Below are 17,132 nucleotides of genomic sequence, written 5' to 3' on the forward strand. Positions count from 1 at the left end.
TTACAGTTATTTTAAAATACAAAACATATTCTCCCTTTTTACTTTGCACTGCTCCAAAATGTATTGCTGTAACAATGATGCAAATAGTCTAAAAGCTGTCCATATCAGGGAGGAATTAATGAAGTACAAATCAAATATGTAATTAGGGCAGTTATGTGAGAATGGTAAACATATATACCAAAGCAGTAAACCTTACAATTTTGGTTCAGCAGAAAATACAGACTCACATCCTTATCTAATCATTAACAAACTCTGGAAGCATTCTGGGAAATGGGAACAGTTATGGCAATGCCAAGGTTAAAGTCCTTTGAGCTGCAACGCATTCCATGACCAGTCAGACAGTTACTTGCTCGTTGCAGAACAGTCACTTAACTTATATTAAAACGCGTGGGTTATACATCTAGCATCATGGTGCTCCTTATTTTTATATTCCTTTTCATTTTGTTTTATTATTTTTATTCAAAATTACAAATTACAAAGTCATTCAAGTTTCCTCCAGGACCAGTTCCTCTTCCTGTCATAGGAAACCTTCATCTTTTGGATTTTCGTAAACCTTATGCAACTTTAATCCAAGTAAGTGGTTTTAAGACAGTGCCATACTAAAACCTGCACAACTTTTACAAAATGTACAATTAATGCAGCCTTTGGCTACACACAGATATGCATAGACACATGTATCTTACTTCAAATCTCTTACTTGTTTTACTCTTATTTGTAAAATGTTTTTGACCTTTTGTTCATATTTAAATTATAATGCATTGGATTTGCTGTGTACCTAAAGCATTGCTCTACCAGCTTTAGTGTCATTCATGTTATTCATCTTATTGTACTCTGGTCTGTTTTGTATGTCTGGCAGGTTTGTGACCCCAGGCTGACACTGAAATTGGTCATAACTGATCAGTGCTCTATCCTGCTAAACAAATTCAAATTCCTTTTAAACAAACACATTTAGTATTTATATATATATATATATATATATATATATATATATATATATATATATATATATATATAGCAGAACATAAGTGCAATAGTTTCTGACTTCAGAATTTATCTGTTGCATGTGTGATTTTTTTTTCATTTCACTGATAAACATACTGAGTAATCCAACTGCAGAAATGTTTTCTTGAAGCTCTGAAGTATTTGCTCCTGAAGTATTTGCTCGTAGATTTGAGGTAAGTACAAACAAAGGTGATTACAAACATTGCAAAGACTGTCTACAGCTAGAATCACTAACAATTTAAAATGATCTATGTACAGAATGAACTGCATGCAATCTGTGCTCAGAAGTACATACCCTTATCATGAAGTATGATGTTGGGAAAGTTACAGTTTCCTGTTGCATAGAATTCTTTTTACTTTGCTGGGTACCTAGCAATGCTGCAATTGTAGGTTGTGAGTGTTAAATGTCAAGAAATTGTTGTGTATCCCCCAAAAAATCCATTTTGTAATGTAACCCCCCCCCCATTCCCTCATGGTTAATAATAAGGAGGAAGGCAAATACAAACTTCTGGTCTGTCTCTGAGCCTGGATTCATAACATTATGGCCGGAAAAATTGACAGAGAATATGCAGCTGGCAAGGATATTACAAGAGTGCATGTGCCTTTTTGTGTGTGCATGTGTATGCATGCACACACTTGTGTTTGCATGAGAATGTGTGTGTGTGTGTGTGTGTGTGTGTGTGTGTGTGTGTGTGTGTGTGTGTGTGTGTGTGTGTGTGTGTGTGTGTGTGTGTGTGTGTGTGTGTGTGTGTGTGTGTGTGTGTGTGTGTGTGTGTGTGCGTGTGTGTGTGTGTGTGTGTGTGTGTGGTGTGACACTACAAGAATAAGGTGATTTTTTCTGTCACCCTGATATTTATTCCTTGCTTATCTGTGTCTGCCAAAGGCAGTGTCTCTTTCAAACCTTTGAATTTTGGGGCACTCTGCTTTTGTTTGTATCCACTTAATGTTTTTGTATTTCCCCATTTCTTTTATATCTGAAATCACCCCTATTCATGGATGACTTTAAATACCCTTTCATAGAATGGGAAATGTACACTGTCTCAAACTCACAGCTACAATACTTCCTGGACATTATTAACACGAATACCCTAGACCAGATAGTAAGTGCTCCAACTAGAGGATCAAATATACTGTACTCACCAGCATGAAAGAGCATTGCTCCCCCTCATGTCATGTCCTCACTAGTGAGGTCAGATCACAAAGCTGATTCCTTCGAAATAAAAATCAACTCAGGAAATCCAACAGAACCTGTAACAGTTAGGAACTATTCTAAGACAAACTGCATCATACTAAGTGATAGTCTGCCAAAATTCAAGGCTCCCCCAAACCCTCAGACCACAGCCACCTATGCAAAATTATTCAAAAAAAACCCTGTACAAACATGCAAATGGCTACAAAGAGGCTGCCATATCTACCAGAAGTAAATCAAAAATGAAACCCACTAGTCGAATTCTCACCTCAAGAGAGTATATAGCAAAAAAAAAAAGAGTTATGGCCAAAATCTGAAAGACAAATCCCATAAAGAAAAGAGCTTTCTGATTCAACTAAACAAGAAACTAAGAAGTCTAATTAAGTCTATTAAGGCCAGCTATGAGAATAGCTTCTTAGGCTAATGACAATCACAAGGCCTTCTGCAGCTCTGTCTGGAACCTTAAATATAACACACAACAGTGTACTGAACTGATGGTTAATAGCAACAGCTTCACTGATCAGGGAAACACAGCAAATCTACTGGCTGAAAAATTCAACTCTAACTTCACCCCTCACTCCCTTCTGGCTACCACTTGTGAAATCTCTTCTAGCATATTCCCCACACTATTAGCAGGGATCAGGTTCTAGTAGTGCTCACTAAAGCCAAAAACACTGACCCATTGGGCCCCTATAATATCTCTGATTGCCTTCTGAATAGTATAAAACATGACCTATCAAGATCACTTGAGGAACTCTTCAACTACAGCCTCAAAACAGGTTATGTACCAAGTGAATGGACAGCAATGGTCATCCCTCTTCAGAAGAGTGGGCCATCAATTAACCCTGAAAACTACAGAATCATCAGTTTAACAAGTCTAACAATAAAAACATGGAATGGATTATCATGGAAATGAGCAACAAGGACATTGACAATCTGCTGATTCTGGGCCAATCCCAGATTGGCTTTGATAAGGTAAGGATGTGCCTAATTAACCTGGCCTGATTTCTTACAGAAGGTCACCAAGGCAATGAATGAGGGTATAACAGTGCATACCACATATTTGGACCTGGTCAAGATATTTGATACAATACCCCACTCAGACATTGTTAACAAACTCTCTGAACTAGGTATAAATCCATACACAACTCGCTGCTTTGTTGGCTGGTTCACAGATAGGACCCAAGAGGTCAGGATTGGTGAGATCACCTCCACCAAGATACTGGTCACCACCAGAATACCTCTAGGATCCATGCTGGACCTGTTTTTATTTGGCATCTACTTCTTGGAAGACGTTTGGCTCATCAAGTTGATGACTGCTATTACACCAACGTCTTGCAACAGAGGAGTAAGGGCAAATTCCGAGACATTTCTGTAATGTGATCTAAGATGCAGAACAACAGAAAGGCTGAAAAACAAGGAAAAAGATCATTTACTCATACAGACTGCAACCATATAGCTATCTATGTCTATATCTATGTGTATATCTATACCTATATCTATATCTATCTATATATATGTTGGAATAGTTAGTCTGTAAGGGCAATAACCTTAAAAAGCAGTGTTATTTATTGCATAAAAGAAGACAGCAGATGCAGGTTCTTCTCAATTTCTTTGCTTAAGACTAGCAACAAGTCACAGTCAGCACCTTCAAAGCAGTTCAGTATAATTGTGCTATAGTCTCTTTCAGCAAGTGTCTCCTCTTTCTTTTTTTGCAGCATCTATTTATTTACTATTTGATAAATGAATTGGTACATTGATCCAAGAACACTTTTTAGATTTAGCCCTGGCCACAAGGGCATCTGTAACAAAAAATGCAAAACACTATAAAAAAAAACACTTAATGAAGTGCAACAAAGACAAAAACTGAATTATTGTTACCACGTTGAACAGCGAGACCTGTCAGATAACATATTTACAGAGCTGTTAACTTCAATGATAAATCATGGAATAAAAGTTGCAAAATGAAGCTATAAATCTTAATGCATGAAACTAGGAATTGTGTAATCAATGTTAGTGCTGCTTCTAATTGATTAACAAAATTAGAACCAAAAAAGAGACATAATTAGTTAGTTAGTTAGTGCTAATATATTACAGCAACATAATAAATGAGCAAAGGAAATGCATGAAAAGTTACTAATGTAATGCATAAAAGTTATATTAGATTTATGCTACTGTAATTTTCAGTGAATAGTTATGTGTTATGCACTTGCAGTGTTAAACATTACATTTTTAAAAAAACATACTTTTTGGTGTCTGTACTCACCCAGGCTTGAGAAACAATAACAATTGTTTGATTTAAAGAGATGCTTTTTTTCAGAAGTTATATGAAAATCTGCAAATTGTTAGTAACAGGACTAGTATTTGGCTGAGAATTTCAGACAGCTAAGACAGGTTTAGAAAAAGATTTTTTAGTAAGTCCAAGTTTGAATGGGGGTCTTTACACATAAGTGAATAGTTATGTGTTATGCACTTGCAGTGTTAAACATTACATTTTAAAAAAAAACATACTTTTTGGCGTCTGTACTCACCCAGGCTTGAGAAACAATAACAATTGTTTGATTTAAAGAGATGCTTTTTTTCAGAAGTTATATGAAAATCTGCAAATTGTTAGTAACAGGACTAGTATTTGGCTGAGAATTTCAGACAGCTAAGACAGGTTTAGAAAAAAGATTTTTTAGTAAGTCCAAGTTTGAATGGGGGTCTTTACAGTGTCATTCTCAAAGGGTCTCATAAGAGTAGATGATGTCTCTTACTTAAGTTTATTTTTAATTGGTGGACAGTAATTGTCATAAAACAGTTTAAAAGTAAGTGTATTTAGTGAGAATGAAGCCTTTGTTTTCCATTGCAGTAAACGGTGTTGCATGCTGGGGGGGGGGTGATGAATAAATCTTAGGATTTTATTCTCAGTCCTTTGCAATATAGTTCAGTTTTGTGATGAAAGTAAGGAACAATTTATAATATATATTCATGTCTGGGTAGCAGAATGTTGGTGCTTATAGCATGTCTTGCCTCAGTTCAAAGAAAAATGCAGTTTTGTAAGCTACTTTTAGCTGGTTTAACAGTAGCTGAGTTTGCTTTTAAGTACAAAGGAGGAAAAGAAGACTTGGAACTACTATTAGATCTAGTATTTTTGATGTCATTGCAAGGCATCATCATTATCAAAAAAAGCATTACTGCATAAAAAAGGAGTAGAATTCATTGTAATAAGAATCCCCATCCATGCATGTACAGCGCAGATATCTGGCTGATAACATTGTTGCATACCCACGCATTCACAGGAATAGTGATACAAATGAGTCTAAGGAGTAATGGCTGGATTTGAACAGACTAACTTAGATCAGAAGGTACAAAACCCTGCTTAAATTATATGTGCCACATCAGATGTTCTTTTACAGTTGTGACAGTGCACATTTGAATGGATGACATCTCCATTCTTTTATATGTCAATGTTCTTCTAAAAATTTGTGAATGTGGTTGAAGTGCACAGTAACACTTCACAGCTACACACACTGCATGCATTAGAAAGTTTTGCAGCATAACACAACAGAAACCCCTGGAAAACACTTAATCATTGCTGGATTCCAACTTCTTCCCTCTATACTTATACAGTGTAGAGAGTACACTATCAACCGAAAGTGCAACAGGTAACTCATATTACCACTCTGATATGGTTCTGTTTTGATTGCATGATGTAAGCATTGTGTTTCTGAAACTGTTTATTGCCTGGGGGCAATACAAATGTATAAGGTAATCCTCTGCCAGGGAAAATGCATCCCTTAAGTGGAATTTTATATAAGGGATGTTGTCACAGATACAATTGTAAGTAACAGTACATACACTGACTTTAGTTTTCCAGTGTTTAATTTGAACCCCCTATCTATTTAAATAATCCATACAGCACAGTATTAGCGGTAGGTACCACAGATGAAGTGTGAGTTGTAAGGGAATAATGTGCAATTTTGACATGCTAACCTCATCAGTGGAATTGAGAAAAGATGTTCATGGTAAAAGGGGATGAGGCATCCTATCCCATATTAAAATGTTTTAAGGGAATTGTGTACAATTTTGACATGCTGACCTCATCAGTGAAATGGAGAAAAGATGCTTGTGGTCAAAGGGGATGGGGGCATCCTATCCCATATTAAAATCTTCTGGTGACTGGAAGCTGATGCAGCACAGACTTTCAGGAAGCTACATGCAACTGGCATTGAAGCTACACACACACACGCACACCAGTTCCCCACTGTGAGATTTGAACCTCTTACCTATCAAGTTATGCAACATAGAGAACAGAGTATTAGCTGCAAGCATCACAGGAGATGGTTGCCTTTTAAGAGGAGAGATTGCACTTTGACAGGATGACCTCATCACTGTGTTGCTGATAAGAAGTTTGTGTTAAAAGTGGGATACACTGCAGAGGGAGTTGTGTCCAAACAAAGTTTTCTCCTGAGTGGAAGTGGATGCAGTATATCTGTTATTCAAGCTTTATTTCCAAGTATTAGCTGCAAGCATCACACGAGAACTATGTCTCTTTTAGGGAGAGAATGCACTTTTGATAGTATTACCTTATCATTGTGTTGCAGAAAGATGCTCATGGTACAATTGTGATAAGGGGATGGTGGAATACTCACCCTTGTTATATTTTCCTTGACTGGAAGTTGATCCAGCTTGTCTGTTCAGGAAGCTATATGTACTTGAAATTGCAGCACCACACAAGTTCCCAGTGGGGAAAATTGAACCTCCTATCTATCTAGATTGCTCTATTTCTAAAGTTTGAAGTTTCAAAACTTTGAATTTCTTATGGCCAAGACCATTGGATTTAAGTTTTCAAACTTCAAAATGTAAATAAAAAAATAAAAACAAAGAAATATGTTATACGTTTTTGCAGGGGGCAAGCCCCCCTGCAACCCCTGCACCCCTGCTAATTAAATATACCAACTCTGAGATTGCACTGCAGAGAGGAAAATGGTAAGTATACCATTCTGTGTTGTACTGTGATCTCCATTTAAACAGTTTGAAGTTTCAAAACTTCGATCTTATGTTCTCGACCATAAGACATTCAAAGTTTTGAAACTGAAATTTAGAAGTTGGCCCATCTAGATACACAATCTAGAGAACACAATATTACTCATAAGTACCACAGGAGAAAACTGAATTTAATGATGTGAAAAAGCATTTGAAATTAGTAAAACTTCACTGTTCAACAGCTGATACTGTGCATCTCAGGTTTTGAGAGAAATACATATGTGTGAAGAGGCCAGTTTAACAGCACTGTGATTGTCCCATGTAATGACATGCTTCTCTGCTAAGATTTATATACTATCCTTCAAGTACATTGCGATACTGTGAGGAGCAAGTACCTGCTTCACAGTACGGGATGCCTGTGACAATCACAGATGTAAACCAATTGCTTATCAATCAAGCATTCCTGCCACTTCATTCTGGGATGATTGCATGGAAATAGTAAAAATGTATAGTGACACTGTCACTTGTCTTGTCTCATGCTTGTACAACATGCTTTGACAATATAGGCACTTCCTAAATATGATGGTTCACTGCAGAATAACTGTGATGGTTTATGTGTGAATAGGTTATCCAACATTGTTTCACAGTTGCATGTGAAACCATTGGAGTGCAGGCATACTTGAGTCAGCATCACTCTGAAATCTAGATAAACTGTCAAAATTCAATGCAGATAATTAAGATGCTGAGCAACTTAAAAAATAATGATTTATTTAAAATTTGTTTTTTACTCTCTGCCTGAAGCAAATCACTGCCAAGTTCATTTGCACTGCTGATGGCAAAGCATTAGTGCAATAAGATGATGTGTAATCATATCCTGAGGTGTTGAATTTAGAATGGGAATTAGCAGTGGTCTATGGTGCTATTTGCCACTTTTATGCAAATAAGCAGTATATGCATGCTTCCTGGTCTGAATCTAATGGAATATAGAGCAGATATGTGTTATGGTCATGTTTCAGGTATCATGGTTTACACGTGTCATGACAGTTAAAGTTCTTCAAGCCTTATATGTATGCTACAGGTGTATTATGGTAAACATGAGGGACCAAGCATGTTATTGCTGGTGGAAACATGGCTTATGGAAACAGTTTGTAATCAATGAGGTTTATTGCATTACAGAGAAGGGGTGGAAAGAGGTGGGCAGCTGGTGACAGGAATACAGATATAGACATGCTAACAGATTAGTTCTTGTTTCATTTCTGCACATAATTGTTTTGTTACTGTTTGCTTAATCATCATAATTATTCATGCAAGATCTGTGCAAGACAAGCTTCACAATATGAAACAAGCACACTAATCAAGCAGCAGAGGGTCTACTTCATATGACTGAACGCTCATATGATCGACAACCATTTGACTGACACAAAACACTGAAAGCTCATATGATCGACAGCTCATATGGTTAACACATGAGACCAAAGCATTATGCCCTTTCCCCAGTGTAGTGCAACCCTGGAGTCGGAATACATAGTTAGGGGTGTATGGGGGGTGTGGGGGGCAAAGCCCCCCAGATATGTCATAAATTTTAAACATACATATGGATACTTTTAACTGAGTTGACTATATTCATGTAAATAATGTGGGGGGAACTATGCCCTCCACACCCTCCAATGTGAGGGGCTGTGCCCCCACCACCCCCTAACTATTTATTCCTACTTCAGGGTCACGCCACAGTGGAGAAAGGGCATAATGCTTTGGTTTCATGTGTCGACCATATGAGCTGTCGATCATATGAGCTTTCAGTGTTTTGAGCTTTCAGTGTTTTGGTGTCAGTGTTTTGGTTGTCGATCATATGAACTGTCGATCATATGAAGTCGACCCACAGCAGGATACTGGTGCCTTAAGAAAATGCGTAGCCAACACGTATACCCACAGAAGTCATACATTACATTTAAAAATTTGGCATGCATCTCAGTTCAAACCTTGGGAGTATTCTGATAAAAATCTTTGGACATGAGTACTATCTAAATGCATCAAATCAGAAGCTCTACTTCACAAAGTTCCCATGTGACAATGGATTGCAGAAAAGGAGAATATATGTATTACTCTTCATTACCTTCATGACAACTACATGCTGTACATTCAACTTTCAGGTTGTTCAGATGTAGATAAACTATATATAGCTAAGCACAGCAGCATGAAGAATACCAGAGTAATGTGGCCAAAGTCAAAAATTTACAAGATGTTGTCATATAAGTTGTGTATTTCCATTTAGAAACAGTTGTAGTTGCTGCTCAGTGCCAGACATTGCATAAATGCAGAGGAAACAGGGAGGGGTGGTTGAGGAGAAGGGAAGTCTGAATGAAGAGGTCTAAGCTAGAATCAGAGGGCCTACAGCCAACTGGCATAGTGTATCAGGTGTAGTCTATAACAGAAGAATGCCAAAGAAGCTGAAAAGTATGGTGTACAAGACAGTGGTGTGACCAGTACTACTGTATGGTACAGAAGCCTGGACAGTAAAGGCAGAACAGTTGAAGAAGCTAAAGGTGATGGAAATGAAGTGACTGAGAAAGATGGTAGGATGCACACTGTGGGACAGATGAAGAAATGAGTACATAAGAGCAGAAGCCAAAGTAGCCCCAATTGCAGAAAAGGTCAGCAAGAACAGACTACGGTGGTTTGGGTACATGTGTAGAAAAGCAGAAGACAATCTGGTGAGGAAGATTTGGAACAGACAGGAAGGAGATAAGAGGAAATGAGGACATCCAGCAAAGAGGAGGATGGATTGTGTGAAAGAAGATCTGCAACATTCAGGCATGAGTGTTGAAGAAGGCAGGAGTGTGGCACTGAATTGTGGTGCCATTTAACACAATACCCTAACCCCATGTAGAAAAAATGGAAAAAAGGGGGTTGATGATGATGACGATGATGATGATGATGATGCAGAGGAAACAGACTGCAGACACAGAAGGGAGAAGATACATAGAGGGGGCAGAAAGTGCCAGGGACCAAGCAGCTCATGACAAAAGTATGATCATGGTTGCTCATAACAATATGTAGGTAACAGCTACATGTAAAATAGTGCATTAAACCAGTCACTAACACTTAGCTAATGACTGGATTATAAGCCTTGAAATTATGCAAAAGTTTGTCTATAGATCTAAGCATTATCTCATCATACCACAAAGTAGCTCCTACTTTGCACACTTTAAATCACACAATTGAAGGGCAGCGATGACATACTGAAGCAGAAGGGGTGAATAGAGAGAGAGAGAGAGATAGAGACAGACGGATAGATGGAGAGAGAGAAGAAAAGCAATATTTTTGTGGGACATGTAGGACCATATGCATGGTGTGTTACTCTCACTTATTTTCACTACTAATCTGTCATGCTCTATACAATAAAATACTTGTTATAGGGAACATGAAGGGGTAAGGGAGTACAACCAACATTAAGACATAAGCAGGGTAAGAGTGGCTTACTCCCTGTTGAGGCTAAAGTGTTTTTGCAAATGATGTCTTGCTGCATTATTCAAATGATATGAAAAAATGTTGGAAAGAGAGACAAATACAGATGTTTGCAGTTAACCATACAATAGGAATATGAAATGTCATGAAATAATAATTTGATCGATAAGTGTAATTGAACCCATGACACTATGCGAAAACAGTCTATAGAGAGGGGAATTATCTCAACATACGACATTGGAACTTTTAGGTCATTATATCCTGCAGCCTAGGAACTCTTACAGTAACTGTTTCACATTATTCTGCATTCCTTTAGTGCAGCAGATTTAAGCACATTTCCACAAAAGTAACTAACTACTGCATCCAAAATTAAAATTGTCATCTTTTTCCATAGGAAGTTAAATGGCATGTAATGTCAATCAGCAGTGGTGCATGATGGCATCCTCCACACAAATGCTGATGACAAAAAAATGAAGACTTTTCAATGGGCCATTTCTGGCCATGTATGTTGTGTGTGATTTTGTTTTTTGACCAGATTAAACATGTGAAAAAGAGGTTGATAGGACAGTGGTGAAAATGAGGGAGGCAAGCAGAAGGTAGGAGACAGAGGAAACAAGACAGGAATTTGCAGGAGGGTGGTGGAACAGCACCATAGCTATTCACTTCTTCACAACAGAAATGTAGACTCGTGCAAAGAATTTCCTGACTTTGGAAAGTCACCACACCAGGGATGGGTGACAACAACAGAATAATATTGTATAGCCAACTGGACCAAATAAAGTGTGTCAAGATGACATACAGGTGATATGGAGAGCTATGTAGAGGTGAGGCCATACTTTTTTTCTGGGAAAGGTGCCCTTATATATATATATATATATATATATATATATATATATATATATATATATATATATATATATATATATATATATATTTTTTTTTTTTTGAGAGAGAGAAATTTTGGGGAAGCTGTTTAGGAATTAGAAGGTTAGGTAGGTAGGAAAGGTTAGGTAGGAGGCATAGACATACAGGACATGCAAGGCAGACAGGGATGGTGCTGGACAGAAAAAGGTTGGTGGACACCATGGTTGGGGATAGGTAAATGACCTCAGTGTTGCATGCACATGCAGATTGAGAATAGTGAGAATCTAGTCCTCACCCTTGAAACTGTCATCTCTGTCTTCTGTGTCAGCTGCCTGTGTCAGTGCCAGAAGTGGCATAATTTTTGCAATCCATAAGAGGACCTTTTCAACCATGCTGATCCAAGCGTTTAGGACCTTCTGCATAATGCCCTCCACCAGCCCTGTCAGTTCCTGTTGGGTGACAAAATTGCCACCTCCACTACTACTGCTCCTAGAAGGCACTTCTGCATCAGCAGCCGGGGCATAGTTACCTCATGCAGGTGGAACAGCTGGTAAGGCAGAAGATGTGCTGGGTGTCTGTTCTGCCTGTGGTGATGCCACCACAGCCAACTGTGGAGGTATGTCATACTGAAGCCCAATGGTTGTTCTACCTCCCTGTGCTGATGGTCATTTTTGTTTTCAGAAGCAATGTATTAAAAAAATGAGATAAAGGGTGGAGGAGGCAAAAAAGAGAAACTTAGATCAATGGTATGTCACATTACTTAATTATTTCAACACTTTTTGGGGAGCCTTAACTGAGCAGACCAGTAAATTGTGTGCAGACAGCCCATGAGCAAATCTAAGTGAATAGGATCTCCATCCAGCTAATTAAATGCATTGAGGAAATTTCCACAAGGAGGGTATATAAAACCTAGAAATAAAGATCATCATATCCCAACCAGAATCTCAGCACTGGAGGCAATTTCAATAGGTTGTTTGAGGGAAAACAAAGCCACTCTTCCACTGGGGCGAGTGGATACCTGCAGACCTTGTAGCAAAGACCTATCAGACTATTTCATGCTGTGGATGTTCTTGGACATAGGCTAAATCTGTGTAATGTATCTGGGTTTACAAAGCCACAACCCTCACACGTGACTTTGTGTTCCCCACCTGACCTCTTCCAGCTTTTCCATGTCCGGTTCATGTAAGGAGGGGTAGAATCTTAACTTGAATAACCATTTCTGTTGGTTTAACATTAGTGCAGGATAGGTGTTTGGCCTAAGCTAGATAAATTGTCCCTGAGGGAGAGTTGGGCTCAGGTCGTCTCTGGTAAAATAGGTTGGTAATAAATATTGGCTGTCTGAGAGTCTGATTTGTTGAACCTGACTATGTCTCTCAGTAGGAGCTGTGTTATATTGCAGTTGCACTCTTGATAACTTCAGTATTAGGTGAGGAAAAATGGCAGGTCTGTTTTGAAAATATTTTCATATGTCTCTAGACTCTAAATTCTACTGCCCATTAAGGTAATCAAAATTGGCAAGTGCTGGGGAATAGTCTACTATTTGTATCAAATGGTGTACATAACAAATACCCTTATTATTTCATTCTGGCCACCAAAGCTGATGCCCCGTGTCATTAGCTGCAGATGATTCCAAACTGGGGCATCCAAAATTCCAAAGAGTTTAACATCATAGTTTTTGCAGAGCTGGAAAAGGGCTTGCCAGGTCACCAACAAGGTGTGCTATTTCTTCAGATGTGTAGGGAGTTTATTCTGAAGATCAAACACAGTTTAACTTCCAACTTTGCCCATAACGGGGGCTTCAAAGTGTTTGATGACAAGACCAGGTAGTATGAATGAGCCATACCATATTTATTTATGTCAGGGAGGCCAAGCCTTCCTTCCATTGGCCTGGTGAAGAAAATGTGGTCCTTAACTCTCTTCCTTTTATCATCCCAGATAAAGATGGATATCAGTTTAGTAATTTTAATGAGCCAGGGCTTACGTTGGAGTATTGGTATGTGGCAAGTTATTTACTATATTTTAGGACAAAAGATCATTTTAAGGGCATTTATATGATCTATTAATGGGAACTATAATATTTTACAGCTATGAATGGCTTTAAAAACTTCCTCCCATAATAGCCACCAATTGTAGTTGGTCATCTTGTGGATGGGGTATGTTAGAAGAATATCTAGATATTGAAGGGGGCGAAAGGCACCATTTAGATAATGGGGATCTCTTAATGCCAGCATCTGCCCTTGCTGCTGATATCACAGAGAAAGTTTCCATCTTGGAGGCATTGACCTGAAGTCCTGACATGACAACAAAAACTTCCAGTTCCCTGGCAACTGTTGTGATATCTTCCTGCAGTGTTTTGGTTAGAAGGAGACAATCATCTGCAAATATAATTATGTAAGTTTCCTCTTCTAAAGTTGTCCAACCATGGTTCATAGGTTCATAGGTAGGTACTAGGCTATTGCCCTAAGGGCCTACATAAGCCTAGCCAACAAGGTTCTCTGGCTTACACCACCCAAGAAAGTTATTTTCTTGTGCCACTGTCGAGCAGAGACACAGAAGTGATCCCCAGGGTGTATTTCCTATTTCCCATCCACTCATCAAGATTTTTCTTGAAGAGTGCTAATGAATAACTTTGCTTGACATAGATGGGTAGCCTGTTCCAGAGTATGGGAAGTCTCTGGGACAGGAATCTATCCCTCCAGCATGTCCTGTTTATTGTGGTGACAAAGTTTAGGTCCCTAGAGTGTGTAGCTTGGAGGGATTGGGATTTCTTTAGGTGTAGCATGTCCAACAACTCTGGGTTTGACACAGCTTTATATGTTAGGCAGAGATCACCTTGGAGTAGGTGATATGCTATGGAGTAAAGCTGGAGATTTTGAGACAGTCAGTGTAGGGCATTTGTTTGAGGCCAGTAATCCTCTTTGTGAGGTACTTCTGTGGCCTTTCCATCTGCTGCAGATATCTTGTGAGGTACATTCCAAAAGGGGCGTTGTACTCTATAATGGGTCTAATGAGTGTCGAGTAGAGGAGAACAATGACCTCTTTTTTTCCTGGATGAGAACCCTTTTAAGAAGAGGTGTGCCATGTAGAAGGACTTCCTGACTACTGTGGTAATGTGACTGTCAAAGGAGAGACTACTGTCCACCTGGGTCCCAAGGTCTCTTATCACACATTCAGTGTTAAGTAGATTGCTGCCTATGTGGTAGTTCATGGGTACAGAGTTTTTACCAAAGGGGATGACACAGCACTTTTTTGCATTGAGCTTGAGGCCATGGCTCTGACACCAGGCATCTGTCTCAGCGAAGCCCTTTTGTACAATGTCCACATCATTTGGGGACTTGACTATGGCTCCTAGTTTGCATTCATCTGTGGAATTCATTAGCCAGAGGCCTTCTGTGTTAGCTTGTACTTCATAGAAGTAGATACCAAACAGGAGAGGTCCCAGGACTGAACACTGTCACTGGTTTGAGGTCAGATTTGGAGTCTGCAACTTTTACAGTGTGGGTTCTGTCAGTGAGCCAGTTGGCAACACATCTTGTGATGTAGGGATTTATACCTAGTTTAGTGAGTTTAGCTATAATTCCAAAATGAGGGATGGTGTCGAAAGCCTTGGGGAGGTCAAGATAGGCTGTGTGAACCACCTTACCCTCATCTACAGCTTTGGTGACTGCTTCAAAGAAGTCAATCAGGTTCAGGAGGCATGATCTGCCTTTCACAAACCTGAACTGGGTGGGATCCAGAGTTTGGAGGTTACCAATGTCTTTGTTTATGAGTTCCATGATGATACGTTCCATGGCCTTGCAGACCAGGCTCATCAGGCTAATATGGTGATAGTTCCTGGGATAAGTGGTGGCTCCCCCTTTGTGGACTGGGATAACTATTGCTGTGCACCATTCAGTGGGCACAAAGACTGATGCAAGGCTACTATTGAACATGGTGCTTAGGTGGTGAGCCAGTTCTTTCTGAAGTTCATGTAAAATGCAACCATGGATGCCGTGTTTTTGGCTTTAGAGAGTGCAGCTTTTACCTGTGCAGTTGTGATTACAGGGACTCTGCATTCTTCCTGTATAGATATGGGCCCTTTTGGAGGTGAGGGAGGTAAAGTTAGCACTGAACGTATCTGCCAGGATGTTGGCAATATCAGTTGGTTCTGTAATTTCCGTACCGTTGTGCTGTAACTCAGAGCAGATCTGGGTTTTGCCATCGAGATTCTTGACATAGCTGTAGAATGCTTTGTGGTTGTCCTTAGAATTAGTGGAGATTTTGTTTTTGTAGATAGTTTTGGAAGATCTTATAAGGGATATCAGCTTCTTACTGAGGCTGTCCAGGGAGCTCCTCCACTCATGGGATTTTACAGTCTTTTGCAACAGTTTCTTCCTTCTGTTGTACAGTTTGTGTATGGCAGGGGACTATCAAATTGGCTTTCATTTTTGGAGGATAGCGTCTTGGTTCTGTTAGGGATAGCACAGTCCATGCACTCGTGTAAGTGCTTATAGAGTGCATTTGTGTAGGATTCAGCAGGTATTCAGCAGGGTAATTATTAAGGCTTAGAATCATAGCTGCATGCGGCTCCATAGTGATTAAGAATGGAGAAGGTGAAAGGGACATCCCTGCCTGATTCATTTTTGCAAGGGAAAGGGTTGAGATGAGATATGGCATATTAAGACTGCAGCTCTCAATGAGTCATACATGGCTTTAACAACTGTTATAAACTCTCGGGAAGTTCATCTCTACTAACACTTTCCAAATAAAGAATCAAAACACTGCGTTGAATGCCTTTTTGAAGTTGATTAATGCAGCATAGGTCAGAGTGCTCTTTAGATTCTGCTCGTGTAACATTATAACCAGTGCTCTGAGGTGAACAGTACAGGATCTGCCTTATATAAACCCAGCTTGGAGAGAGCTTAGTAGGCTAGAAATCAGACATTTTAAAAGCGTCTAAGATGCACAAATCTTAATATGTATGTTTAAGAGAGAGAGATATGCTTGCAATTTGCTAATATCATTGGGTCATTCCCTGGTTTGGGAATAAAAAAATCCTGGTGTCTCACATGGAATATGGAAGCAACCCTGTATATAGCATATCATTAAACACTTGTAATAGTGCAGTGTTAACAGATCCACTAAGAGTGTGTAAACCACTGCCATTAGGTTACCTGGCCCAGGGGCCTTGCCTGAGGTCATATACTTCACAGCTACATTAAGCTCTGCCCAACTGATTGGTTTACCAAACTTAGCTTTGTCATTCAGGAAAAGCTTTTTTAGTGGGGTTGATGAGAATCACTTATATATTAACTTAATCTCTATCAAATGGGATGTTTGGGAGTTTGAATACAAGTGCCTGTAATATTCTGCAAAGCTGTTTGCTATTGACTGCTGAACTGTAATTAATTTCATCCCAGAATGGATAACCAAAACCTGTTGACTTATTCTCTTTTGCTTTAATCTTTGGGTGAGCAGTTTGGCTTGATGCCCAAGGCCCAGAATTGTAAGTTGCTCTCTTTAAATATGACTCCCATACCCTACCCCCATTCCCACCCCCACCTCTTTCACTTACATTTATTCTTAACGCAGCTCCACCCATTGCCTTACTTCCACCAGCCAAACACACATAAATCATACCCACTCATACCTACAACACATCACT

General features: G+C 39.1%; 1 protein-coding gene across 2 annotated transcripts in view; it reads left to right on the forward strand.

Annotated features, from left to right (window-relative positions):
• Window positions 1–303: 303 nt before the first annotated feature.
• Window positions 304–17,132, forward strand: part of LOC122816774 (cytochrome P450 2K1-like) — a 622,507-nt gene continuing 605,678 nt past the window's right edge. For both annotated transcript variants that reach the window (XM_044089791.1, XM_044089792.1), the window contains exon 1: window positions 304–573. In XM_044089791.1, the coding sequence (XP_043945726.1) occupies window positions 409–573 (165 nt within the window). In that variant the 5' untranslated portion in view covers window positions 304–408. The remainder of the gene's footprint in view (window positions 574–17,132) is intronic.

Source organism: Protopterus annectens, chromosome 12.part0 (genome assembly GCF_019279795.1).
Source record: "Protopterus annectens isolate FY-2018-M chromosome 12.part0, PAN1.0, whole genome shotgun sequence".
Classification (NCBI taxonomy): Eukaryota; Metazoa; Chordata; order Ceratodontiformes; family Protopteridae; genus Protopterus; species Protopterus annectens.